Source organism: Aspergillus caelatus (assembly GCF_009193585.1).
Source record: "Aspergillus caelatus strain CBS 763.97 unplaced genomic scaffold BDV27scaffold_196, whole genome shotgun sequence".
Classification (NCBI taxonomy): domain Eukaryota; kingdom Fungi; phylum Ascomycota; class Eurotiomycetes; order Eurotiales; family Aspergillaceae; genus Aspergillus; species Aspergillus caelatus.
This window is the reverse complement of record NW_022475459.1, coordinates 36872-61992: the sequence shown is the minus strand read 5'-3', so window position 1 is coordinate 61992 and position 25121 is coordinate 36872. Positions and strand designations below refer to the sequence as shown.

The 25121-nt window shown below is 48.1% G+C and overlaps 9 protein-coding genes across 9 annotated transcripts; 3 read left to right on the top strand and 6 right to left on the bottom strand.

Moving 5' to 3' along the window:
• Positions 1-609: 609 nt before the first annotated feature.
• Positions 610-1549, bottom strand: BDV27DRAFT_161301 (putative lipase; the record flags this gene model as incomplete). The annotated part of the gene is made up of 2 exons (XM_032073205.1): positions 610-1212; positions 1271-1549. 2 exons carry the CDS (start codon positions 1547-1549, stop codon positions 610-612), a joined length of 882 nt encoding a protein of 293 aa, XP_031923916.1.
• Positions 1550-2421: 872 nt separating this feature from the next.
• BDV27DRAFT_167422 (hydrophobin family protein) lies at positions 2422-3040 on the bottom strand (the record flags this gene model as incomplete). The annotated part of the gene is made up of 3 exons (XM_032074480.1): positions 2673-3040; positions 2537-2598; positions 2422-2469 (listed from the first exon to the last, which is right to left on the bottom strand). The coding sequence occupies exons 1-3, from the start codon at positions 2881-2883 to the stop codon at positions 2422-2424; spliced, it is 321 nt and encodes a 106-aa protein (XP_031923915.1). The 5' UTR covers positions 2884-3040.
• A 1334-nt stretch (positions 3041-4374) lies between these two features.
• Positions 4375-6616, top strand: BDV27DRAFT_133931 (eukaryotic translation initiation factor 3 subunit D). Its single transcript, XM_032068188.1, has 2 exons — positions 4375-4677; positions 4738-6616. Exons 1-2 carry the CDS (start codon positions 4473-4475, stop codon positions 6282-6284), a joined length of 1752 nt encoding a protein of 583 aa, XP_031923914.1. The 5' UTR covers positions 4375-4472; the 3' UTR covers positions 6285-6616.
• Positions 6617-7195: 579 nt separating this feature from the next.
• BDV27DRAFT_34668 (Zn(II)2Cys6 transcription factor domain-containing protein) lies at positions 7196-7984 on the top strand. Its single transcript, XM_032076386.1, has 2 exons — positions 7196-7365; positions 7448-7984. Exons 1-2 carry the CDS (start codon positions 7288-7290, stop codon positions 7808-7810), a joined length of 441 nt encoding a protein of 146 aa, XP_031923913.1. The 5' UTR covers positions 7196-7287; the 3' UTR covers positions 7811-7984.
• Positions 7985-8158: 174 nt separating this feature from the next.
• Positions 8159-9523, bottom strand: flbB (the record flags this gene model as incomplete). The annotated part of the gene is made up of 4 exons (XM_032070896.1): positions 8159-8621; positions 8689-9258; positions 9315-9402; positions 9457-9523. 4 exons carry the CDS (start codon positions 9521-9523, stop codon positions 8159-8161), a joined length of 1188 nt encoding a protein of 395 aa, XP_031923912.1.
• Positions 9524-11264: 1741 nt separating this feature from the next.
• Positions 11265-12321, bottom strand: BDV27DRAFT_133918 (uncharacterized protein). Its single transcript, XM_032068187.1, has one exon. The coding sequence runs from the start codon at positions 12070-12072 to the stop codon at positions 11476-11478; it is 597 nt and encodes a 198-aa protein (XP_031923911.1). The 5' UTR covers positions 12073-12321; the 3' UTR covers positions 11265-11475.
• A 432-nt stretch (positions 12322-12753) lies between these two features.
• Positions 12754-14180, top strand: BDV27DRAFT_133915 (uncharacterized protein). The gene has a single exon (XM_032068186.1). The coding sequence runs from the start codon at positions 12838-12840 to the stop codon at positions 14026-14028; it is 1191 nt and encodes a 396-aa protein (XP_031923910.1). The 5' UTR covers positions 12754-12837; the 3' UTR covers positions 14029-14180.
• A 501-nt stretch (positions 14181-14681) lies between these two features.
• Positions 14682-17335, bottom strand: BDV27DRAFT_148345 (putative arsenite resistance protein Ars2; the record flags this gene model as incomplete). Its single annotated transcript, XM_032070895.1, has 2 exons — positions 14682-15317; positions 15371-17335. 2 exons carry the CDS (start codon positions 17333-17335, stop codon positions 14682-14684), a joined length of 2601 nt encoding a protein of 866 aa, XP_031923909.1.
• A 2185-nt stretch (positions 17336-19520) lies between these two features.
• Positions 19521-21388, bottom strand: hapB (transcription activator HAP2). The gene is made up of 3 exons (XM_032076385.1): positions 21275-21388; positions 19945-21180; positions 19521-19878 (listed from the first exon to the last, which is right to left on the bottom strand). Exons 2-3 carry the CDS (start codon positions 20891-20893, stop codon positions 19787-19789), a joined length of 1041 nt encoding a protein of 346 aa, XP_031923908.1. The 5' UTR covers positions 20894-21180; positions 21275-21388; the 3' UTR covers positions 19521-19786.
• Between the last annotated feature and the right edge of the window lie 3733 nt (positions 21389-25121).

Here is a 25121-nt window from a genome sequence, read left to right as displayed (position 1 = left end):
AGTGCTGGCAGAGTGGACGAGTGGAGCCTGCGGACCAACAGGAAAAACTTCTTCACAAAACGCCTCTACCAGTCTTTGACATGGTGGATAGGACGGAGTAGACGGTGGATTGCGTACGGCGCATTTTCCGGAGAAGTCGTGGATTGTGCCCCTCCTGAGCGTCGTAATGTCTTGATTCAGTTAAAAAGTAGAAAAAAAAGAAGCACGCCATGCCACACTATTCCCTCAATTGAGCCTATATTACTATTTGAGGACTCGAATAATGAATTGACGAATAGGGTGGTTCAACGGTGCCCTAATCAATCTATCCTGCGCTGTCAGGTATCTTGGCGGCGTTTAGCGAAATTGAAGACAATCAATTCAATTTTCGAAGACATAATGCCATGATTTACCGGCAATTGACACACTTGATCCGAGGAACATTCCTAATGCTTCAAGAGGTGATCGACAACCGGAATGTCCTACAGGATCAGATAAGTGGGCTACTTACTCTCTATCCGAGTCCAAACATGAGCTTTGTTCTCAGGTGTCTCAAGTTAACGATTGGCATTCATGGATCTACGTAAGCCCATCTAAGCTCCACACTGGGAAGTCCAATCCTATCCTATCCTATCCTCCCAGCATATCAGCCAATTCGAGATATGGCGGAAGCACTGGTTCACAGACCTTCTGGGTATCGATTCGCGTAATATTGCCAGGCCCATCGTGACGGAGTGCGTCAACGGTAAGGGCCCATGCAAGAGGGTTGTATAACACGCCTTCATGCGTATAGAGGCCACCAGCGGTCATATTTGCGCAGATGGTCTGTAACTGGTTATTGGACACGCCCGCCCCCTTGTGGTCCAGTAGCCGAGCGGAAGCATTTTCCCCACTCAGGGGTCTCACAACCTTGTCGAATGAAGAGTAAATGGTGGTCGTGGGAACATACGCAGAGTCTCCCCCTTTGCTCCGCAAGACCTGTATAAAGTTTGCATCCCACCCTTGCTGCCAAATCGAAGGAGTACATGCTAGCTTATCCAATAACAGGCATGCCAGCCACTTGAGTATTATCCCATGGAAGTCGGGGCTGATAGCGATGAAGTCGCTTACTACGTTTCGGGTAGATGGCCAGTACTTCAGTGCCCACTGAATATCCAGTGCACTTTGGGACCAAGAAATCACTGCAATCTTAGATGATGTCAAGGCCGAAACATAATTGAGCGCATAGGCGACCTATTCAGAGCTTAGTTGAATGTCATCTAACGAGGCCCCAGGAAGATCGACCCCAAACTAGCTCACTTTCGGGTAAGGCTCTACTCAACTTACCAAAGTTGAAATAGAAGACTATGACCGCAGGAACAGCGGTTCCTGGTACCAGAAGCACCGGTATTTTCTTGTCCTGTTTGTGTGAGAATGATCTAGGAATGTGAATTGCAGCCCGGAGAGTATGTTCCGCAATGGAGTAAGGCGCATCATTCTTTGCTTTGTATGGGTATATGCTCAAGTTTTCTGAGGATGGGTTGTTACGGTGAATTGAATTGAGGTCAATGTGGCGTAGCCATCCAGGCATGCCAGTACTCTGGGGGGTATCAGGCCTGACGCAGTGATCTCGTTTGCAAATCCTAGGATATCAGTGGCGTTATTCGTGAGGATTGAACTGAGTCTGTTCCAGACAGACTGCACGGAATGGGTTCTTGAATCTTCATGACTTTTGACTTGAGCGATATTGGAAAAGATTGAGGAGGTCCTCTGTGAAATTCGTATATCACGGATGGAGAAGTCATTTGCGACAATTGATAAAGTCGATACAAGATCGAGATTGGGAGTTAGCGAAGTGCTGCCTCGGCAAAGATCTGTACCTTGACCCTGACATATTGATTCTCATTTTGAAAGCTCTGGCCAAAACATTGCACTCTTGGAGATCGAACCTTGACCACCATGGGTATAAACGCAGTCTCTTTGGCAGGAAACACCCAGTTTACGTTTTAGAAAGTGGCCTCGATTGAGGTTCACTTGCTGCACCTCTCCCTCGCAATGAAACCTCCTCTGGTGTCCTAGGTTATATTCTATTGCCACTTTTCTTACTTATACTTTTACCATTATCACAGAATTATCTCTCACTGCTTTCGTTGGCTATAATCCTCACGTATGTATATGTGCCTTTCTAGGAGCGAAGTGACATTACGTCTGTTTTATACGATATTTTCCTCTCCTTAGTTAGCAGTGTCAGAAAACATCAACATATAAAGAGAGGCTCAAAATATTACATAGCGAACAAGAGATCAGATTTCGAAAAGCAGAGGTGATTAAATGAGGCGCAATATGATATTAAAAGTTTATCATGAACAAATCAGCTAGACAAGTTAGAATCGTCTCATTCACCCCAGATGTACAGCACAACCACTCCATCCGCATTAATGGCTAACAAATGTTTCAGTGGGTTTACTGCTCACTGACGAGGTCTGAGCATCCAAGAGCAATTGTGCCACCCTATGTATGCATGTTAGATGAGACACTTCTATCGTTACTTTTCCCCTCTCGGAGAGCAGGAACTTACCAAGAGATTAGCTTCAGTGCAGCACTTGGGTGCAGTTTTGCAAGAATCATCCCAGGCATGGCCTACGGATTGGTTAGAAAAATGTTCCACCTCCTTAAACTTTCCCACAATGCACGCGTGGTAGATGGGGACATACAGGCCAGGCCAATGGAACCAACAATGCTTGCGGCGTTGATTCCTAACTGCTTCAAAATCGGATCAACAGTAGAGTCAAGGGGCGTTTTGAGCTCGCCACAGCACAGGTATGGCTTGATACAGTCGGCCTCCACAGTCTCGGTGGAGGAAGGGAGGGCCGAAGCAATGGCTGCGCCAGAGATGAAGAGAGAGAGAACGGTAGAGAACTTCATTGTATTTGTCGGTAAAGTGGTCTTGTTTGAGAAGATAGATGGAGGGATGAGGAAGTGGCCTTCGAGTCTGAGTCTGCTGGTTTACTGGATTGAAGATGTTCTAGGGAAGCATCTGAAAGGGTTCTTGTTCGCTTTATATATTCGAGGTCAAGAGCGACTTCACGGATAGAGCTCTTCAGCTACGTCCCTCCTCTCTAAAAAGGTAAAGACATGATAGTCCAATGGTATTCCTAGAATCGTTATCTCGAACGAACAGAGAGGTCAGCTTCAGTAGTCGGCATTTGGCAAAAAGATTGGGACCAAAATGTAGTTCCAGAGGCAGATGCCTTCCTAGATGGGGTCTTGATCCACAAACTATTCAACTTTGATAAGAGTCAACTGAATCCTATGGGACGTAGGTAAGAATGTACCGTGTGGTGTAATGAGGCAACAAGAACAATTACTCGAATACTCCGTAGATCCCAGCACTATCGAGATCTCCATGCAGGAACCGAATTGTTTCCGGTGGGCTGACTCATTGATCTTTCCCCATTTCGGTGATATTGTGGAGCCATGCAGTATAAATTGTCTCTATGGTTCGATAGATACTAGGGGGGGAAATGGAGGTTAGAGCGAATGCCGGAACCACATCCTACCTATTCCGTATAGTTCGGTGGCCAAGCCCTAAGGAACTACTACTACGAGACATATGTAAAGAATCAGTTCCTTATCAGTGGAGCCCTCGCATTAGCACCAATCAGACTCAATACTATGGCCGATGATCAGCATTCAGCCCCAGAAGCTGAGGGAAAGGCATCAGTGCACTTCCATGCTAGCGGAGCAGTACTAAATAGGTAGAGCAAAGGTAAAATGACCGCCTCTCGTTGGTCTCTACCACGTCTTGGCACCAACTGCGCGGTAAAATGCAGCGGAAGAATTAGCCTAGGTGACGCATAATATCTATTCTGTGATGTAGAAAGATCCTAATATTGGAGGCGACGGGGCATTGATAAGGACCGTATATCCATGTGTCATCGTATTCTCCGCCCCTGAAATCTTGTTGGATGAAAGAATCATTTGACAATTGAGCCTCCAGTTCCTTTGGTATCCTAGAATTTGAGTTTCTAACTTCCCAATGCTATCTTGTTCCCTGATAAGCATTGCGGAGCTAGATGCCTTTACGTAAAGATGAAGGACGAACTAAAGGAAGTTATACTTTCAAGCAGATTTCAGAGATAGCACATATCACAAAGTTCCACCTCCACCATAGATTCTTATTCAATATTAGTTATTCCAAACAGGTTTGCCCCGAGCAGAATCACACTAAGGGTACCTAATGAGGAGAAGCGTTAGGAACACCTTTGAGTATACCGAGTATACAATGCTGTATACTCCGTACACATCCATACGCACGTGATGTGGCGGTGCAGTGCCGACCAAGCCAAGCATTCTAGCCACAAGCCCACTCGCGACACAAAAACTCAACCCGCAATTATCAATTTCTCCGCCGCTTGTGATCTCACCATCCGCCGAGATACCCTGACGTCTGCGCGGAGATATCTTTGTTGTTCTGAAATCGATTTCTGGGTCTATTAGTATCTCCAGACATCATGGCACCCATTTCCATCGCCGACATTGTGGCGGCCCTGCCAGCGGAGGACACCTGGGGCCCCGCGACCTCGACCGACAATATGCTTGAGGGCGTCCCATACGCTCCCTTCTCCAAGGGTGATAAATTGGGTCGCATGGCCGACTGGACTGCCGAGTCCAAGGACCAAAGAACCGGTCGTCAGGCCTACAACCGCAATTTCAGGGGTACGAGTTGATTAAGACAGTTAAATACGGGTCCGCAGCTAACATACCAATCATCAACAGACCAGCAAGTGTACGGAGCCGGTTCCTCCAACCTGTTCAGCATCCAGGTTGCTGAAGATGAATCTTCCTTCTCGGTCGTTGACAACACTCGTACCTCCGCCAAGCGTACCTTTGGCCGTGGTGGTGGCACCGTCTTCCGTGGCCGCGCCCAGCGTGGCGCGGGCCAAAGAGGTGGCCGTGCTGGCTTCCAGCGTGTTGGTGCTGGCCGTGGCCAGGGTGATCGCTTCTACGACAACCGCGCCGGCCGCAGCAACCGTGGACGTCGCTTCGGATGGAAGGACTACGATAAGCCGCAGAGGACTCGTGAGCCGTCCGTCAACGTGCGCCCCGACTGGACTATGCTGGAGGAAGTGGACTTCAGCCGTCTGCTGAAGCTGAACCTAGAGACCCCCGAGGGCGAGGATATCGACTCGTATGGTTTCCTCTACTACTACGACCGGTCTTACGACAAGGCCCCTGTTAAGGGCGCTGAGCGTAGACTGCAGTCTCTTGACCGTGCTGCCTACAACGTTACTACCTCCCAGGACCCTGTCATCCAGGAGCTCGCCGAGAAGGACTCAGCCACCGTTTTCGCTACCTCCGATATCCTGTCTATGCTTATGTGTGCTCCTCGCAGTGTCTACTCCTGGGATATTGTTATCGTGCACCAGGGCAACAAGATCTACTTCGACAAGCGTGAGGGTGCCTCGCTCGACTTGGTAACCGTCAATGAAAATGCGATTGACGCTCCTCTCGAGCTCGCCGAATCTTCGGCTAAGCAGGAGTCCATCAACACTCCCAGCGCTCTTGCTATGGAAGCCACCTTCATCAACCACAACTTTGCCCTGCAAACCGTCGCCGAGTCCCAGGATGCCAAGCTGGACATGAAGAACGCCAACCCCTTCTACAATGCTTCAGAGGAGACCGAGCCTCTTGCCTCCAAGGCCTACAAGTACCGCCGCTTCGATCTCTCCTTGGAGCGTGACGAGGAGCCTTTGAACATGGTTGTCCGTACTGAAGTCGACGCCCTCCTGAAGAACCCCGTCAACGGCGAAGACCAGCAGCTGATCGTCAAGGCCCTGAATGAGTTCGACAGCAAGGCCCAGGGCTCCGGTAATGCTCTGGACTGGCGCAGCAAGCTCTGGTCGCAGCGCGGTGCCGTTGTTGCCACTGAGATGAAGAACAACAGCCTTAAGCTTGCCCGCTGGACCACCCAGGCCGTCCTTGCCAAGGCCGACGGCATGAAGCTCGGTTTCGTCTCCCGTGCTAACCCCCGCTCCGCCGCTGGTCACGTTGTCCTCGGTGTTGTTGGCTACAAGCCTCGTGATCTCGCCGCTCAGATGAACCTGAACCTGGGCAACGGATGGGGTATCGTGCGCACCATTGTCGACCGTATCCGCGCCCTGGACGCCGAGGAGGACGAGGAGAAGGTTAAGAAGTACGTTCTCATCAAGGACCCCAACCGTCCCGTTCTCCGTCTCTACAGCGTGCCGGCCAATACCTTCGAGGAAGATGAGGAGGCTGCCGCTGAGGAAGAGGAGCAGAAGGCCGAAGAGGACGAGGAGTAAATTGCTTATGATTGAGTTTATTCCTGGCATGATATCATACTGTCATGATTTTATTTCAAATTCCCGGATAATATTTGGTGAACATATTCAAAAGTCTTTTAGAGCTATGAACATGGCCGTTGATGTCCTTAACGCATTTGATGACTTTCAAGCGTCTCTAGAAGGGGTTTGCTCTCCAAACTACAGCCCGTATTCATAATACCTACCGTTTCTCGGAAGTATGATCACTGTGCTCTCGACAATATCCCCACTGCCCGTCAACCATTTCGTGAATGCCTTATTCTCACGCTAAACCCCCAAAATAAAGAAAGCACTTAAGACTCTCCAATCAAGAACCGTCCAGTAGCAAGAAGTAGACGAGACGCCACCGCTGTTGTTTCACCTGCCTCAACATGGCGATAATCTGGCAGTAATAAACGCACTGTGTAGTACAGTAACCATCATGAAACCCACTTGTTAGACAAGTAGCACAGAAATCATAAAGCAGGGTAACTAGTCTATGGAGTGTGAACGTTTCACGATCATTCCATCCCATACTAGATTATCTATATACATCATGGTTGATACACTAGGCCTGCAACGATTGACACACCGACAGTTTGTTCGAGTACATACAAGGTACGCAAAAAAAGGGGGAAGGGAAGAAAGAAATGGAGAAAGGATACATCCAAATGCCAAAAGCTAGGGAATTTTCCCAACTGAACCCGGAAAATAAAACGAAACCACCTCCCCCCCTCCCAAAAAAACTGATTCGGAGAATGAAAGACCAAAACAAAGCCCCGAAACGCCCAATACCGTCTTAGTCATCATCCTTCACGGGAACAACGGCGGTGATCTGTTTGACTATCGATCGAGCTTATTTCGTAGAATGGAGAGATTACTTGCTGCATGCATCTATCACTAAAAACCCCCCCCCCCAACCGGTCCCTTTTTACTCAAACAATGACAACTTGGAATATTGTCTTTTTGAAGAAAAGCCAAAAATAGAACGATAGAAAGTACTATGGACGTAGGAACGAGCCACAAATCCAAACCCCGGGCAACGGCCTCATGTCACCCATGTCGAACCCGCAAAGTGAAGGTATGTTGGTTTGTTTTAATACGATGCCGTATCATCCCCCACCACCAATATACCTTGGCGTCCACTTACCGACGTTCCGTAGTGTAATCGCCTCTCTCCGTGTGAAGCCTGCATTACACGAGGGATCCAGGAGGAATGCAAATATAGTGCTCCGAATGAAGATCGACAGGCGATCGCACAGGCAGAAATGATCACCGTGCTCAGGGGCAAGGTGAACCAAATACGGGAACAAATAGCGCAGCGTTTGGCATATCAGTCATCATTCGATGATCTCGAAGAGGAGGAGGAGGCCGCTGCTATGGAGATTGTGTACTCGGCTCTGAGGTTGGGGTCGGAGGATCTAGTTTGGCATATTGTGGGGAGGATTCGGAATGGGGAGGATTTTAGAGACTTAGCGAAGGACGTGGCGCGGGATATAGGAATTGAGGATGAATTTTCTGTGTGATTATAGAGTTGATACCGTCCAATCTCTTATGCATAAGTATATATGATTGCTTGGGTAATGTCACGTCCAGAAAAATGCGCTGCCTAACAAGCCACACCGCAATCATGCCTAACTGTAGGAAAACAGCTGCCAATTTTTAATGACCCAAAAAGTTACAAGATGAAACAAGGAGAAAATTCTCTGCCAACGCCGAGAGTCAAACAGAAGGATGATTTACACCAAGGCTCTACATCAATGCATCAGCAAATCGTAGCCGAAAGAAAACAATGTTCACGAAGCTTCTATATACACCCTCACCACCCACCCAAAGCCTGGGGTAAAAGCACTTTAACTCCTCATGTCATGGCATTATGAATACAGCGTGTCATCGCCGGCGCGGGAGAATCCCATGTCGACCCTGGATCCGATGACACTGCTCAGACAGTCCATAAGCTCGAAGTCTTCCACCACCGCTCCAAACCCATAACACCTAACTTTGGTGTTGAGCGTCTCGATTACAACCTTTATGTCATCTCTGGTCAACGAGCGATACATTTCATGGTTTTTCAACCATTGGAGGGCCATGATTGGTGTAATTTGGCCATCGGTCACAAGCTGTCGACTTAGATTGAGCAGTGTTGTCAGATTGGCATGTGGAAGATCATACGTCTGATGTGGGTAGGCTTGTTCGTGGGTTGTGTTGGCAATATAACTGGGTGGTGGACAGGAGGCCATTAATGCGTGTCCGGAGAAAGGCATATTCTCGTCGTCGGCCTCCGTAATGGATCTTCGACAAAGGTAGTCGGTATGTTCGCGACATGGTGATTCTAACCTATTAATTGATCAGTTATGGAGGAGCGGAAAAGCAGCAGAAAAACCAGAAGTGAGGGGAAGCGTACGTCAGAATAAAGTCAATTTGCAGCTGAGGATCATTCTCAAAGATACCCGGTGGCTGATTAGGCTGGCGACTCGCTGGTGCTATCCAGTCAAGAGTTGCCAAGGCATCGCAGGGAGTAGCGCTGTAATTTTGATGCTGAGGCGATAGCTCTTGAGTTGGTGAGACGTCGATGTGTTCTATCCCGTTTACAATAGGACTTAGACTAGAAGACGGGGCTGATATGGTCGTGGGTGGCGTCGTGTAAGCGTGTTGAGTTGATGGAGCTGACTGCGCGGCAGCTGCAGGCTGCGATCCAACACTGCTACTGGCAAAAGGACTAGACTGATACGTTGCGTTTATTGGACTTGTGCGTTCTGCCTTGCGACGTGCCACCTCCGCTTCATAGTTGATGCCATGTGCGGCTAGAATTTCTTTCAATATGTTGTTCTCCTCGGATAATGATTGGACCCTCTCTCGATGTTTGTGGACAGTCAAATTCGCCGCAGATATCTCTTCTGTGTAGGCCTCTCGTAATCGCGAGACTTCAGTCTCTAGCGCTCGCATATACTGTTCCTTGCGTTCGCGATGTGTCCTAAACCGCCACGGTTGGTATATAATCACGAGGCCGAGTCCGCATTGTCGACATACCTTTGCGCCTGACGATTCAATTCCTGGCGCCTTGTAAGGGCCGGCTTACTATCCGGTTTTGGGCCCCGTCGTTTTGGTGGTTGACCATCTGGATCGGCAGAAGTCAGTACCCTATTAGAGACCAAGGAAGCAAGGCGCATACCTCGTGTAACCTTTTTTTGTCCACCTGCGAAAAACTTAAACCATTCTGTTCCCATAGACGCCTTCATTAAACTGCCTTGTGATTGTCGGCCTATCATGGTCTCGAGTCAGTGATCAAACAACGACGAAGCGCAACTAGAGCCCAATGATCGCTAGGTAAAGTCGTGCCTGCTGCGTCGAAATGCGAGATATATAGAGAGAGAGAGAGAGAGAGAGAGAGAGAGAGAGAGAGAAGAACAAGAAAAGAAAGAAAAATATAGTGAGAAAGCATATAATCATGGAGCTGGGTTAACAATATATGAAGTCTAGCAAAGCACTCGCCAAGCAGAATCGCATTTCATCTCGAGCGACAGCAGGGCTCCGAAAAACTTCAGGATTATCTTTAAACCACACATATAATAACAAGCCACAAATGCGATATCAACTGCATCAGGCACTTACCATTGAGTTCATCATTGTGCCGATTTAATGCATCTGCATCCAAAGGCAAGACTCCTTCATTCAGAGAAGCCATGATGGTTGGGAGTGAGTGTGTGAAGAGAAAAGTGATGTGGAATGCGACCGGCGTGAAGACAAGGGAAAAGACACCGGTAGAAAGGAACGGACGGGTCCAGTGGATTAGGATCTGAATGAGTCTAGAGGCTAGGTTATTATTGTGACGGTCATGAACATCTGCGACCGTTGTCAGCCTTGAAATGAACTACTCTCAATAAAGTGGATTCGCTTCGTCCAAGCGCCCTTACCGTTGGTGGTAAGTATGTACATACATCTATACGCAGTGGGTAGGCCTGATTGCTTCCCCCCTAGGCGTCCAACTGTGAATTGAGTTTAGACACGAGCTATAACCATGGGAGTCCTACTCACACCATGAAAGGACGATAGAGGAAAGAGAGATGTAAAGGTACTAAGAGCTCTAAAAGGGATGTGGGGGGAGAGAAGGAGGGAAGAAGCGTAAGAAATCGAGACGCACAAACAGAGAGGATGTGGGACAAGGTACCGTCCGTCAGTTGACAGTGTGGATGAAGGCTAAGAAATCAGTGGTAGCGACCGCGGTACAATTCGACTTGGAGTCCCTGTCAAGCGGGCTCGATTTCCACCGGTAAAGTGTTGGCTTATTGGTTCAATGGTTCTGGTCACCCGTTCTTCAGCGGCCCCAGTTTGGCTTGGTCTTTGCGCAAGCTGGATGGAAGAAGATCCGTTTGTTTTCTTTCTCCGGCTCCTGAAACAACGAATAAAGCCGAATCGCCGTCCCTTTCGACTTGGGACTGCTTAAATGAGAAGATTGTAATAAAATAAAATAATAAAAGTCCTTTTTTTAGTACATGTCGCTTAAGATATTCGATAGTGTACTAGTAAAGAGGAAAATTAATAAGTCGATCAGTATTCTGAAAGGGTGGTGACCCTCCGGGGGAGGGGGGAAAATAATAATAAAATAAATTAGTCTCAAAGAGATATGGATAGAGAGAAGGGAATGAATGAATTCTCACGAATCTTGCTTGAGTTTGGTTCTAGTAAGCTCTCCTGCCACTCGGATCAGAGATAGACTGCGTGTTGAAAAGATCGGATTTCGTTTCAGGTAAGGTATTGTAGTAGTACTCCGTACATACTCAGGTAGTTCAATGTAATGGTGTAATACCCACATTTGCGATCGGCTGAATTGATTGGAAGACTCTGTTCCTAGGAGAAAAAGCAAGAATGCATCCACCCGTGGTGGAGGGTAAAACCGGACTCACCCATGCACCATGAAGCCCGAAAAGAGCACCGATCTCGTCGTGGAGATCTCTCCCTTTTTTTTCTTTCTTTCTTTCTTTCTTTCTTTCTTTCTTTTTTTTTCCTTTTCCATATTCCATTCGCTCCCTTTTTGGACTCAGGGAAACTTCTCCTGAGGCTCCCTGCAAGGATGTATAGGTAACATCCCTCCCTAGCGAAATATTGACTAGGTATTTACCTGTAGAGCGCTCGACAGCCACATTCGATACATAAGTCAAGACTAAAAGTTGTCACGAATCAATCATCGCCTCTATACCAATCGAATTCCCCGAATTATGGGAGTTACACCCGCCATCTTCTCGTGATTGCTACCCTGCTGACGGTGAAACCGTCCCTCAATATCAATCGTAAATGTATTGTATGCATGACAGGCAAATGTAATGGTCACCCTTATGTGAACTATCCAATATCTCATTCTCTTTTTAGCTTTGGGGGCAACGGTTGCCTTCGATGTATAGAGGCAAAATGGTACGAAGTATCGACGATTGGACTGGTCATTCTGTCTCTTTCGAGTGTTTCCGATTGACGAGCCCCATCGTATCATTAGGGCCATTGAGAGCTTGGGAATTTTTGGTGCCGGTATGGTACCAAGTGGGTAAAGATGGGTCCCTCGCCGGGATCCCCAACGCTCTTTCCGTCGACTCAATTGGTACCAGTAACCAGCCATAGGGGGAGAACAAGAAACGAAAAAAATAGAACTTTCTCGTGCCGAGTAGTCTGGCCGCGCACAGCAGTTGTATGTACCAGTTGTACATACATACATACATACATACATACATGACATGCATGGCCTTTGCCAGACTTCTTGAGTACTTCCCAAGCATCGTCTGTATTCTGTACCCATCATTCGAGAGAATGTCACCTCGGGATCCCCATGATCATGTCATCCGATTGACATTCGTCGCACCCTACCTAGACACTTCGCCGCTGCTTCGTATCTATCCTTGTCAGGGCGGAAATTTTAACTGGGGCTCCAATGTGTACTATACTCCGCACTTGGACGTAGTATCACCAGTGTACCCTGCCAAAGAAAAAAGAAAATAGAGTACCCGCGTAATCGAGGACCGGCTCGTAACTCTTTTTTTTTTTTTTTTTTCCGTCGTTTTCTCCTCGATACCTCCTTTATTTTTTAAGTCTTGCGTAGATCATATGGAGTAGACAATGGCACGTTTAGATGGAGATCTCCTTGGGGTGGATAGGTATTATTCTCGACAGCTCGACGCTGACTCCCAAGAGCGTGACCAAGATGCTGGTACTAACAATGAAAATCATAGTCGATGGTTCCTGGCAGCCGAATCACCACGTAGAGCTAGGCAAGAGATCGAGATGAGGGCTGAGAGGATCCAATGTTATTGAACTATTGATGTTGATCTCAAACCCAAAGTTGGCATTTTTACCATCTTGAGAAGTCACCCCACTTCCGCATGACTCGAACTGAGCTATACTCCTTTAGGCCTTCTCTCTCTTTTCTTCACAATCCATTATCATTGCTTTTGGCGACCTTCCACTAAACTACCACAATGTCAAAGAAACTTCCTGCAGGATTTATCTGAAGTAAAGAATGTGAAAGAGATCACTCCACCATGTTGCAGTCGCCTTATCCACTGATGTCATGGAAAATTCGGAGATCCTTGTCCACATCTCAGCGCCGTGTGGGGTGAGCGACGACGCCCACTACCGTGCTCAGGTTGAAGCTATTCTCGGCTTCCAGAGTGCTTCACGCCAAGTTCTAACTTTGAAACCGGACGACACCAATAATGACCATGATTATACCACCTCTACCGCTACTAGCGACGGACTCTCCCGGCCCCAATTACCATCCAACAACACGCCACTCCAAGAACCCGTGATTCCTACTAATGATACCTCCGATAATCAGGCCATTACTATATCTAATAAAACCATCTGGTACGAGGAGCATGAACTGCCTAATTACCAGTCACATGATTGCTCCCCAAAAGACTACCTCGATACTCCAGTTAGTGTCATTCCGGATTCTCAACCCGGAAGACCATCTTCGGACACCGACAACCTGCAGGATGTTGAGCATCAGCTATCTATCATTGGAGCTCAGAGCTTCCCATGCTCTGCAAATTTAACTTGTGCAAAACGATATCAAAAAGATTCGTCGCGGCTCATAAGTGGTCGAAAGAAAATGCGTCATAGCCCGTACACAAACGACGAAGCTAATGCCACTCAGATCGGCGATTCCACTGTTCAGTCCACAGTTCTGTCGACATTCGTTGGCACAACCTTTCCTGTTCCCGTGGAAATCAGACCTCCACTACCTCCCATATCGAAAGAAAAGTTCACAACACATATCACACCAACTTTAAAAATGCTAGCCGCTCGTCTGAAGAGCCGGACATACAGACCTCTCGAACAGATTAGAGAGCTAGACAAATTAGAAAGAGGACATTGGTATCTCCGCATTAACGTCGTGGAGGCCGGGGCGCATGATTCCATTATCCCTTGGCAGGAAAGCAACGGAGCTTACATTTGGGACATGCCCATGTTCTGTCGCTTCTGGTCATTCTTGTCGGAATTCATCAAAGAAGGCCGTGCAGGCTGGGGAGTATGGTGCATACTAGAAGATTTGCTGAGTGTCCAACTTCCACACAATACCCAGGAGTCAGCGCTACGCGAAGTGGATACCCGTCAGCTGACTCTCAAAACCTATGCATGGGGCGAAATAGCTTCTCATATATATCTCCTCCTGTTCCTGGCTAGCGAGCGCCGGATTCGCAAGATGGGCGCTCAGTGGCGGGATAGTCGGGATGACGTAGTTATCCAGATGCCCTGATATGATAAAGTAATTGGCGGCACATAGTACACGAATTTGACGGCGACCCATTCTGAGCGACACCACTTGTACATATAACGACATATAGAGAAAGTAATATGGATATATCGAGTGCAATGAAGATATCTAGCAGGGCACACATTATTCTGCCATATACAAAATCACTATCCGCTCTGAAGTACAGTATTGAGAGCCAAGCGGTTACAGTAAGACTTGTCACGCAGACGGCGTAAGTAGAAAGAGTAGTTCATTGACCCCTGTTACTTTGGTTTGAAGAGGAAACTATAGTACAATAAAAAAGAAAGCAGAGAAGGAAAACAGAAACAAGGTTGCAAATTTCGAAGTAGATACCACCATGTTTTAAACCTCGAGCAAGTTTGGGAATGACAGAGTTTGGCAAGTACAGTGTTGTCGCAAGCTATGGAGTTCAGTCCATCACTCACGACTATGTAACGCACCAGCGACCAGAAGACGGATAGGAAAAAGAAATTCAGTGTGCTGTGATAAAACCAAATATGGTGAACAAGAAAGCGCAGAGATATTGAACCCAATATGTCAGCCTGAATCAACGAAATGCAGACACAAAAACCTGTTGACGCCGTAGTTCAAAGAAACGAAACTTAATAAAGGAGAGTTTATGAGAGTTCTTTTACTCAATAGTTCAATTCGCCGCTTCCGGCTCCACCAACCGCATCAAGGTCCTCATAACTCTTAAGACTGCGACCTTGAACGGCTTCCCGGGGGCCCATCGCTTGTTGGGCAGTGCCAGCTCCCATAGCATCAGCAAAACCTCCTGCCCCAGCAAAAGCCGCCGCGGCTGGATGGCCAGGGGGAATGTACGGGGTGCCAGCGTTAGCTGGAAGACGACCAGAGCCATACATGCCCGACATACCGCGAACTGGGCTCAGACGGCCGTTCCCTGCGCCGCCATGTCGAGGTCCACGACGATCATATGGTCCTGAACGATTGTAACGGTTATTACGACGCATGGCACCTGGCTGGTGCAGGCCAGAGTGATCCCCGGAGACCAACCCATTCCCACTCCAAGAACCAGCTTGATTCGGGACACCCATCATACTGGGCAAGCCGGCCCCTGGCAAATTCTGGAAACCACCAGGGACATTGCCATTATGTCCGATGTACGGCGGCATGGAAGCCAGGCTAAAGCCACGAGGAGTACCAGCTTGGCTTTGACCAGAGCTGAGAGGAAAATGGCCATTGCTGTTTGCATCGGAGCGAGACGGCGCAATACGAGCAGGGTCCAGCACATAGGCATTCACCAAAGAGAGCTGTCACATGATTAGTCTAGCATCGTATTGAGGTCTCAGAACCTAGAACTTACGTCACTGCTGATATTCTCGAACCATTCTGTATGACGCTTTTCCACGTGTTTGCGCCAGAAATGGTCCGCCTTGAACAACTTGCTGCATTCAGGTACCTTGCAACGGTATTTGGATTCGTCCTCCTGCTTGACGTGCTTCGCTAACTCTTCTTCCAGCGCCTCATCGACAGGTTTGCCGCCCAGCTTCCGAATATCCACGTTTTCCGGTTCCAGAAGCTGTAGAAGTTTATCCTCGAATGTCTTAACCCAGTTGAACGCGCGCTGTAGCTGTTGTTCTGACTTCGAACTAAAACGTTGTGGTCGTTTTTCCTCGACGGATGGCTGTTCTTCTCCTTCTTCGCTCGGTTCCTTCTTCTTAGTAGGGAAAGGCTGACCGAGGGCGCTCGCTCGAGCTACAGCTTTGGACTGTGTAGTGAGGCCAGCACGTGGCCGCCGAAGATGGCCGCCGGGGCACTTTCGAGCAAGTTCATGGACTGAGTCGCTCTCAAAAACGCAGAAGAAGCAGAAATTATAGACCCTACGTAGGTATTCTACCATCAGGTCCAATTTCTTTTTCTTCGCGAGGAGTTCCTCGTCATCCACTTCGTCATCTTCCCAGCCTTCCTGCTCCTCACCTTCTTCTGCTTCGCCCTCATCCATATCGTCCGCATCATATTCAGTTCTTCTTTTCTTCACACTCACAGGGCCTGTGACAGGTGGTTGCAACCATCCCTTTCCACGTAATTCTTCCACGCGTTCTTCGATCTTGGTATAACCGTCTGCATTTCCGCCCATCTCTGAATCAAGTCTTGATACCAAGCGCCGGGCCAACTCCAAGTCCCGCTCAATACGCTCCGGGGCTGAGAACAAGTCCCATAATGCCTTTTTGCGGGGTTGGGACGGTGGTACATGGACACCAACATGACAAACAAAGTCTCCGTGGACTGGGTCGTGTATAGTTTTGTCATTGATCGCTTCAAGTGCCTTTTCAGCGGCAGTCACGCTCACAGCTCCATTGGTAGCCTTGTCGTGCTCCATATCCTCACCCTCTTCTTCCCTTCCATCCCCTCTCTCGACGACGGCAACATCCGGAGCAGGATGCAACATAATCCAACCCATCCGATGGTACTTTTTGGAAGGATTTGGATCGCTGAGACTGAGCCATTTGAATCCACCTTCTTGCTCTCCCAAATGTTCTCTACAGAAGTCCTCTATCTTGTCACGACTCACATTTGGTGCTAAAGTCTTGATGAGTAAGGCTGGTTGAGACAGAGCTTCATCCCGAAGCTCTCCACCCCGGGTTGGGAGCAAGTCCAAAACACCAAGAGTCTCACCAACAGCCGTGGTTTCACCTTCTTCCTTCTCAATGACGCCACCCGCTCCGTCGCTTTCACTTTTGTAGATGCCCTCTAGGGTAAATTCATCAAACAGCCCACCATCTAGATCATGTTCCCATTGTTCGTAAGCACCGGTGCGGAAGTCCATCAGGCGACGACGGAGGGGGTCCCGGACTTGTGGGACATAACGTTCTTTGAACCATTCCTCGTTTCGATGTTGCTGCACAAATGTCCTGGCCATCTTGATCTGGAGATCTACCTTGTAGGCATCATAAGCGGCCTGGATCTGCGCCCTCTCCTTTTCCCGGTCTTCGCGAGCTTCGCGCTCTCCCTTGACACGATCCGAGGGGCGACGTCCGCCATGCTTTGCACGTTCTTTTTCCTCCTTGATCGACTGTTCAGCGCGCCACCACTCCGCAAACCAGTTAAATCCGACTTGGAAATCGAGATTCAAGGGATTGGGGAGCGGATTCGTTGGAATTGGTCGCTTCCCCGAGTCTTGTCCAGGGACGTAACGATCGATATTCGCAACATTCGGGGAATGAGCACGGCGACGCTCATCCCGATCTCGTGTAGTGTGTTCACGGGATGCGGTGTAATAGTCATCTCGGGAAGCCCTGCGATCAGAGGGTTCATAACGATCAATCATAGCAGGCGAGCGGGAACGGCCACGTCCACGACGACGGTCCTGAGATGCTACAGCAGCTTCGGGGTTATGCAATGTTACTATGAAGCGAGAATTGGTCCACTAGCTACTTACTAGGTGTCCTGCGTCTGTAAGAATCAACTGGCGCCCTAGATGCGTAAGGGTCCCCTTCACGGGCCCTTCCGGGAGACCCATAACCATCATAAGAATCCATCTGGAAGAAAATGAGAAATCACAGGTCGCTGTATTAGAACCCGCGAGTCCAATCTAAGACCACGGCCAAAACAATATGCGACACGGATGCCGATTAATAGGTCGATCAAGCGTAGTCGGACAGCCGGAAGGTTCGCAGAGACGTTGGGAACCGTAAACGTAAGCTAAGACCGGAGACCATTAACATTAGAGCAGATCATTTCATTTCACAGGGGTGTCTGGCAGCTTGGACGTTGACGAAGGGTAAAGAAACGGGATATGCTGAAAAACGATGAAGCTGGAGCTGAAGCCCGCCAAGCGAAAAAATGGATGCAGGAAAGGCATTTTGTTTCTCATATAATGACAAGAATTGACCCGAAAAAAACGAAATATAAGAAAGCAGCGCGCTCGCGAGAGCTAGAGAAAGAGGATAAAGAAAGAGACGGGTGCACAAATTGCAAGAAGCACAGAAGGTCTCGTGGGCCAATGAGGGCGCGACGAATAAACCGACGACTTCAGAATATAGGAGAAAAGAGCAGTGAGCGGAGTAGGTGTCAAGGATTGGTCTAAGTTAAGATGAGGTGGTGTGTTTTGATAGAGTCACAAGATTAACCAGGGAAAGGGGGTTAGATGAGAGACAAGGGCGGTGGTGACTGCAGTGAACACGATAAAAGAGGGCTAGACAGGCGACCTACAAGAAGCCTTATAAGAAGGATGGATGGATGCAATACAACCAGATGTGAATAATCCCTGATCACGTCCAATCCAACGGACTCGAATGGGAATAAGATGGCTGAACCGGGGGATAGGGCCGGACAGTTGGGGAGAGGAAGCGGAAAGCTGGGAGCTGAAGGCAAGTGAGGAATGGAATGAGAATGACTAATCACATGAGGCTGGAGACGAAAAGTTGGAGGACGGGACAGCCGCTCCTAAACCAGAAGAGGTTAGGCATATGTCGGCTGGGATGGGTCGATATCTGATTGACATAATGATTGTTATCTGGGGAGCTCTTACATGCACCACAACATATGGTTTCCATAAGTCAATCTCGATGGCTCAAATCTACTTATTCTAATTTGTATTCACAAGACAGCTATTTGCTCAGTGCCGAGTCGTTGACCCAGACACCCAAGCTAGCAATGCCGAGAAGTATGTCCTGATATTTGTACACGACTAGGGGGAATCATCCGTCAAAAAAAAACATGAGAACAATACAAATACCCCATGAAAGGATGAAAGGCGGAAAATAGTAAAAAGAAAGAAAAGAAAAGAAAAGAAAGGACCACACAACAATGAAGGGGAAGCGAATGAGAACCGACAATGGACGCTCAACCACCTTTAGATCTTCTTCCTTTTCCCTCTTCCTGTTTTCTTTCTTTTTTTGGAGGGGGCGCGGCGAGGGGGGTTTATTCCCATGCTTTCATCACACCATAACCAAATGAAACTCACTGTAGGCAAGCAATCCACAGCTGTGCTTTAAAGACTCACAGACCGCGTCCCTTGTACGACACTATTAAGAAACGCCAACCTGTTTCTTGCTTCGCCGCAAGTATCCCTGTGGAGTAATTTTTACCAATGTTCGACTCCTCTCTAGGTCCCACCCAGAAGCCCAGTGGGGAGAAATCAAAAGACAGGGACAAGTCGAGGGAGAAAAGTAATGATGACTGCAGCAGTGTGCGGCAATATTTAGTGGCATTGGAACAATGCCAACTTCCACATAACTGCATCATAGTGATATCTGTGCCCAAAACTCATCTCATAATCAACCTTCAGGAGCAGGTCGATCAATCTGAGTAAGGCTGAATTCGGCATTTAGCTAAAGGCATGACGTGTTGGGCATCATGGATCATCCAAGAGTTTGACCATCTCAAGAATTGGGAATGGTGCAGATAGGAAAAAAAAGAAAAAAAAGAAAAAAAACCAAGAAAAACAATAACAAAAATGAGAGGGCCATCAAAACATTCATTCCATACATGCGTTCCCGGTAAAGTAAACATAAACAGGTTTCTTTGGAAAACAATAGGAAACTTCGTACCAACATAACATAACGATATAAACAGACATAACACTGGTTGCTGTCGGATAATGGTAGTAGAAACGTGATAGGTGAGTTGTCACACATCGCTCGCTACAAAAGAAAACATAAATAAATTCATCCATAAAATCATAAGGATGAATAGGTACGAAGAAATGAAAAAAAAATCAAAAGCGGACAAAGACGCGCTAATAATATGAAAAGCAATATTTGCCTCGACATATCGTTCAACCATCCTCATCAGATGGCTCGGCGGATTCATGTTCGCTCTCCTCAGCGCTGGTGCTCGTTTTCGCAACGCTAGTTTTCGCCTTCTTCGCTGAGTTCGTGTTCTCATCGTTAACATCACTAGATTTTCTTTTCTGTGCCGACGGAGGATTCTCACCGGTCGGCTTGCTATCGACATTCTCTTGTCCACCCGCGGTATTCTTCTTCTCCAGGTTAGCGACTTCGTCTGCCGTCAGGAATCGACCGCCCGGACCGCGTGGCCGCCGCATAGCATGATTGTGACGCGACTCATGCAGATATGGCTTACGGCCCTTGGACGTGAGGCGGAGTTGTTCCTCCAACTTTTGCCTAGCAACGCGTCGTTTCAAAATGCGGTGGAATTGCTTTGCGTTAACATAAAGAGGAGACTCCTCCACGGCGCCAACAGCCATCTCTGGGGAAGGTTGACTTTGTTGCACCGCAGGCTGAGGCGGAGGCGGCATAGGTGGAGGTACTGAAGGCCGACCAACGTGATTAAGGACCGGCTGAGCAGTTTGAACGTGGGGGCTGCCAACATGGCTCATGCGACGCTGCTGCATCTGAGCATTCTGCTGCATCTGTACTTGTGAACTCATGGAAGGCATTTGCCCTGGCATTTGCGGTGGCGAGCGTGGATTCCGCTCATTCTTCACCTGTTGAACTCCAGCCATACGCGGCGAGCCACGAGGCCCTTGCGGCATTTGACCCGCCATTGAGTCCTGATGCAGAGGGTAGAATTGCCCAGACGCTGCCGCAGTAGCCATAGCCGCTGCCTGTGTTGGCGAGATGCCGTACGTCTGGGGCATTGCTGTAGTTACCCCGTAGGATTGAGGGAAGTTCATCTGCTGGTGTACTGAGCCCGGCGCATTCTGTGCTTGTTGATAATGAGACTGCGATGGGACAATGGGAGAAGCCTGATGCGTAGGATGGGCTTGCTGCATATGTGCCTGGGGATTGGTGGGAGAGGTCATCGAAGCCACCGTTGAGCCTGGGTTCTGGGGTCCGGCCTGATACGGGGCAGCGATGTGGGAGGGGGCATGGGGATGTTGGCCATGAGGCTGTTGATATTGTGGAGGATATTCCATCATGGAGTCGCGACGGCGCTTCCCGTCACGCTTCCAATGAGACCCGTGATTGGACCGATGCAGCTGTCAGGCACCAAGTATCTAGAACCAATGACAACGACGGCTGTGAGCAATTGGTGGATATACGCTACCTATTTAGAATAAGGTAGAAGAGATCAAAGGGTGATAGGATGTGGAAGCGCTGTTGCACTCAAGGGATATCACGGTCGCGCACAAGAGGGACAGCCGCGGAGAGTAGCTGCTCTTTGCAAGTGATGATTCGACGAGTTAAATGTGCAAGTCTGCAGGCGCTCACTAATGTCAGCACGGAGCGCAGCGTTGACCAGTCACTGGATCTTCCAGTGGGGTTGAATGGAGACAAGGCGCTTGCACCGGGGCGCTTACCTGGGGTTCTGTTTTGCCGATACAGAGTTCAACTATCGGCGAGAAAAAAAAATACTTCACCCAAAATCAACGCTTGTTTGCCGAAATAACTTCGAACAACTTCTGGAGACGAAGAGTCTTTTGTGCGAATCCTTTTTACGTTCACCTCAGGTGTAACGTGGTTGGGCTCTAATGCAGCGGACCAGGGTGCCCTCGGCAGTATGTCGCACTTGATGCGTTGTCAGACGAAATGCGATGCTCTTGCTAATGACGCACGATCTTCTGTCGCCAGCACGGGGCAAACAAGGGAGGGGCAGAAGCAGGGAAAAAAATTAAAAAAATAAAAAAAAAAAAAGCTACGCAGAGTTTGAGGCGACAACTGGCAGGCTACCTTCCGTAATATGGTTCTGATCCTTGTTTGATCAGGCTCCTCGGCCACGTCCGTATTAGGCGGGGCTGAAACAAAAGATAGCGATATGAGGCGGTGCTACCAGCGTGGCCTAGCAAAATTTTGTGCCAGGTGGATGAGGCTATCCTAGCTTCCGGTTCCCGCGACTATAATGCGACTCAAGAGGGGACCTATACCAGAACAAACCTAAAAGATGGTCTGCACGACTAGATCAAACTACAAAAAAAACTATCAGCATTCATTTTCTCCACCAACTGGAACTTTCAGCTGCTGATTTGTGCGCTGTCATGGCAGGGAGTCTGTGCAAGTGGTGGGGGAGGGGAAGGTGATATCGTGGCGGTTTAGTCTATTCAGGGCTGAAGGATGTATGCGTTGGCAAGCGGGAAGTATGATGCAGCCGGCAACATACCTTGTCAAGATGCGACGCAATCACCGCTACGTGCAAGGAAAGCGGGCGATTTCGCGCGCGCGTAAACAACGGTCCTAAACAATTCGAAAACTGGTTTCCAGTTTGCGATGTAAAAGGGCCTGCGCGTCTATGGAGAGGACTGGGGTCGTCAGAATACTGTGCAAAACAAAGTAAATAAAGCGCGGACGCGTGTTGATTGGACCATCATGGGGTGGGGAATATGGGATCATAATAGAAGCAGAACGCGACGACGATAAACATGGGGAGTCATAAGCCAGCATAGAGCCCCGCGGGAATCGTAAAATGAAATATACTTTGAATACATGCGACATTGCTGTCGGGTCATTGTTTTGTTTTGCAAATGGATAGCAAGGTAGATAACGAGGTAAAAACGGTCGCGATTTGCTGGCCGTCATCAAGGTGAAAGGCAAAACAACACGGGCCACATTGAGAGGCTATTAATTACCTGGGGCGGCAGAAGAGTATCCCTATACCAAGTGATGAGGCAAAAGGGACGCGATGGGACTTGACCACAGCCTCCAGTCACGGGAAGTTCTGGGAGGGATGATGATTCGTGGGGTGAGGAGAGCGCGACCTCTACCAACAAGACGGCGGGCAGCACAAAGCTGATTCCGCGCCGCGATTGTGGGCTGCCGCTGATGTCAGTCCGGTCCGGATTGATCCGTGAACGGCCCAACAAGAAGCGAACCAGGTTTTCAGCTCTAGGCAAGCGCGCGTTGTTGTAGGGGAGACAAAGCAGTATGGGGAAACAGTTGCAGGCGGATGCAAAGCAATATGATTCGTGGGGTACAAAAGACAGTGGTGTAAATGAGGGAGGATGGAAGGCCAACAACGAGGGGGAAGAATGGGCGCGCGGTAGTTGGAGAATACAACAGGCGCAGAAAGTGATGGGATTTGTCGGAGTCGGCTTCGGGAAGAGGGACAGTGTAATGGGATTGGGTGCAGACCAGAATAAGGTGCTCAAATCATAAAGCAGGATCAAGCATGAAAATGATAAGATAAAACAAAATGGAGTCAAGTCAAAACAAAACCACACGACGTTGAGCAAGGGGCAAGCAATATTCCACGTACCTACGGACGATGATTCGACCACAACCGTGGAAATTTCGAAATGAGAATGATCGGGAGTGATCAATCACGAGGAGAAAAGAGATGGGGGGTGGGCAAGAAAACAACGATTGGGTTGGACGAAAGGATCAGTGATCAGAAGCCAACCCCAGCGTGAACGAGTAGGAAAAAAAAGAAAATGGCAGATGGCCAATGGGTTCTGTGCGGCCAGTTAAGTTGATGACTGGAGGGCACGCAGGGACTGGAGATGGCTGGATGACCAACGAGAGGAAGCAGAGAGAGAAAGCCGCAGCGACGAGAAGGGGCGAGCGATGGGGCATTTGTACCGGACGCGTTCACTGACGAGCTGACTGGCTCGGCGGCTCGTTTAGCGGTCGAGGCGGCGAGGCAATCAGACCAACCGACCGATTCATAGGTGGCCCCGTACGGTTCCGTATTGTCACCGTGCTTGGCCCCACTTTTCTTTGATTTGGTTTATGTAAGATAGAAATATGGAATCCATGATTCTGATAATTATGGATGGGTTATCTATTTAGTACTACGTATGTAGTATACTCACCATGAACTAATATTTCATAAAAACATTCACTACATGCCACCACAGTGTCATTTCTACTCTGTATCGATCATTCTTTTAAGATACATGTCGCAATAAAATTTAATCAAGGCAATTTTTGTTTTCTTTCTATTTGGCATTTTTATTTTTATTTTTACTCTTTTATCACTTTCTTGTATGCCGGTGTAAATCCGGCCATCCCGAATTTCTGAGACGCACATCATGTGCAACCCAGAGCCGGCGAATCGCCCTCGGGATTTAACCCTGTCAGTGACAAGCCTACCAGCCACCCTCATTGGTTTCCAAGGAACGTTGGTCCGTTTTTACGAATTCTGCATTAGCACGCTTACAGAAGGATTACTAGTTCTACTACTTAGTCTTAGGTGGCTTCAAATAAAGTCAGAAAAGGGAAGAATTATTTTTATAACGGTAGTGGGAGTTAATAGTAACTCATAGCAAGAACTCCTACACATGCAACAGCATCTCTTATAGATGATGTCTTATTCCCACCCACAAGCGTTGGTTTTGAGCCGTACTTCACATTGTATAGACACCCTCTGATCAGAGTAGTCTCCTACATTTTCGTTACAGGATGTCGGCGGATCTCGTGAGAAGCTGAGCTTCGGCTACATTTCTAGATTAGGAAAGACACTCGGGAAATAGGACTTGGACAGTAGCCCGCGTATCAGCAATGCAGATACTATCACTTGTCACTGAGCAGTAACGAAATGTTAGACTGCATGGCCATAAAATAACTATACAGTAATGGATACGACACAGAATCAGAACCTTCCAAGTGAGGAAGATGCGGTTCTGAAAATACATTGATTCTTACCTAACGCCAATAAGAGATAGATCGTGAAAGATAAGGTGGTTTCATTAATTTCTGGTCCGTAGCCTGCACTGCGTTGACCCCTGTAGCTGTTAACCTGAGGATACGAGGCAAAAGTTCATCCGAACAAATGGTATAGGAAGAGTCCTAAAAACCACAACATAACATAAATCAATGATAGTAAGATATGAATAAATATATTTAGAGGATTTCTGAGAGCAGGGTGGTCTAATATATTTGTTTTGGACTTTTGTTCACCTACGCTGATGTTTTCAGACTATATAGTTATTTTGAAATGGTCACTGTAGCGTGTCAGATACACTCACCTCCATTCCCTTTCTCTTTATTTTTATCAGCCCTATTCATCCTTTCATATGAGATGCCAGTATCATGTTGATACTATGGATGGATCAAAGTACTTTTAACTAATTGCTAAATTGCTAAAACCAGGTTACGCTAGAGCTTTACCTACTGTACGGAATGTATCTGGGGCTTCGTTTAACTACGTACCCGGAATATTGTACTGTAGGTAGGTAAAGCAGCTTGAGTGCGGATCTGTCCCACACCACGTGT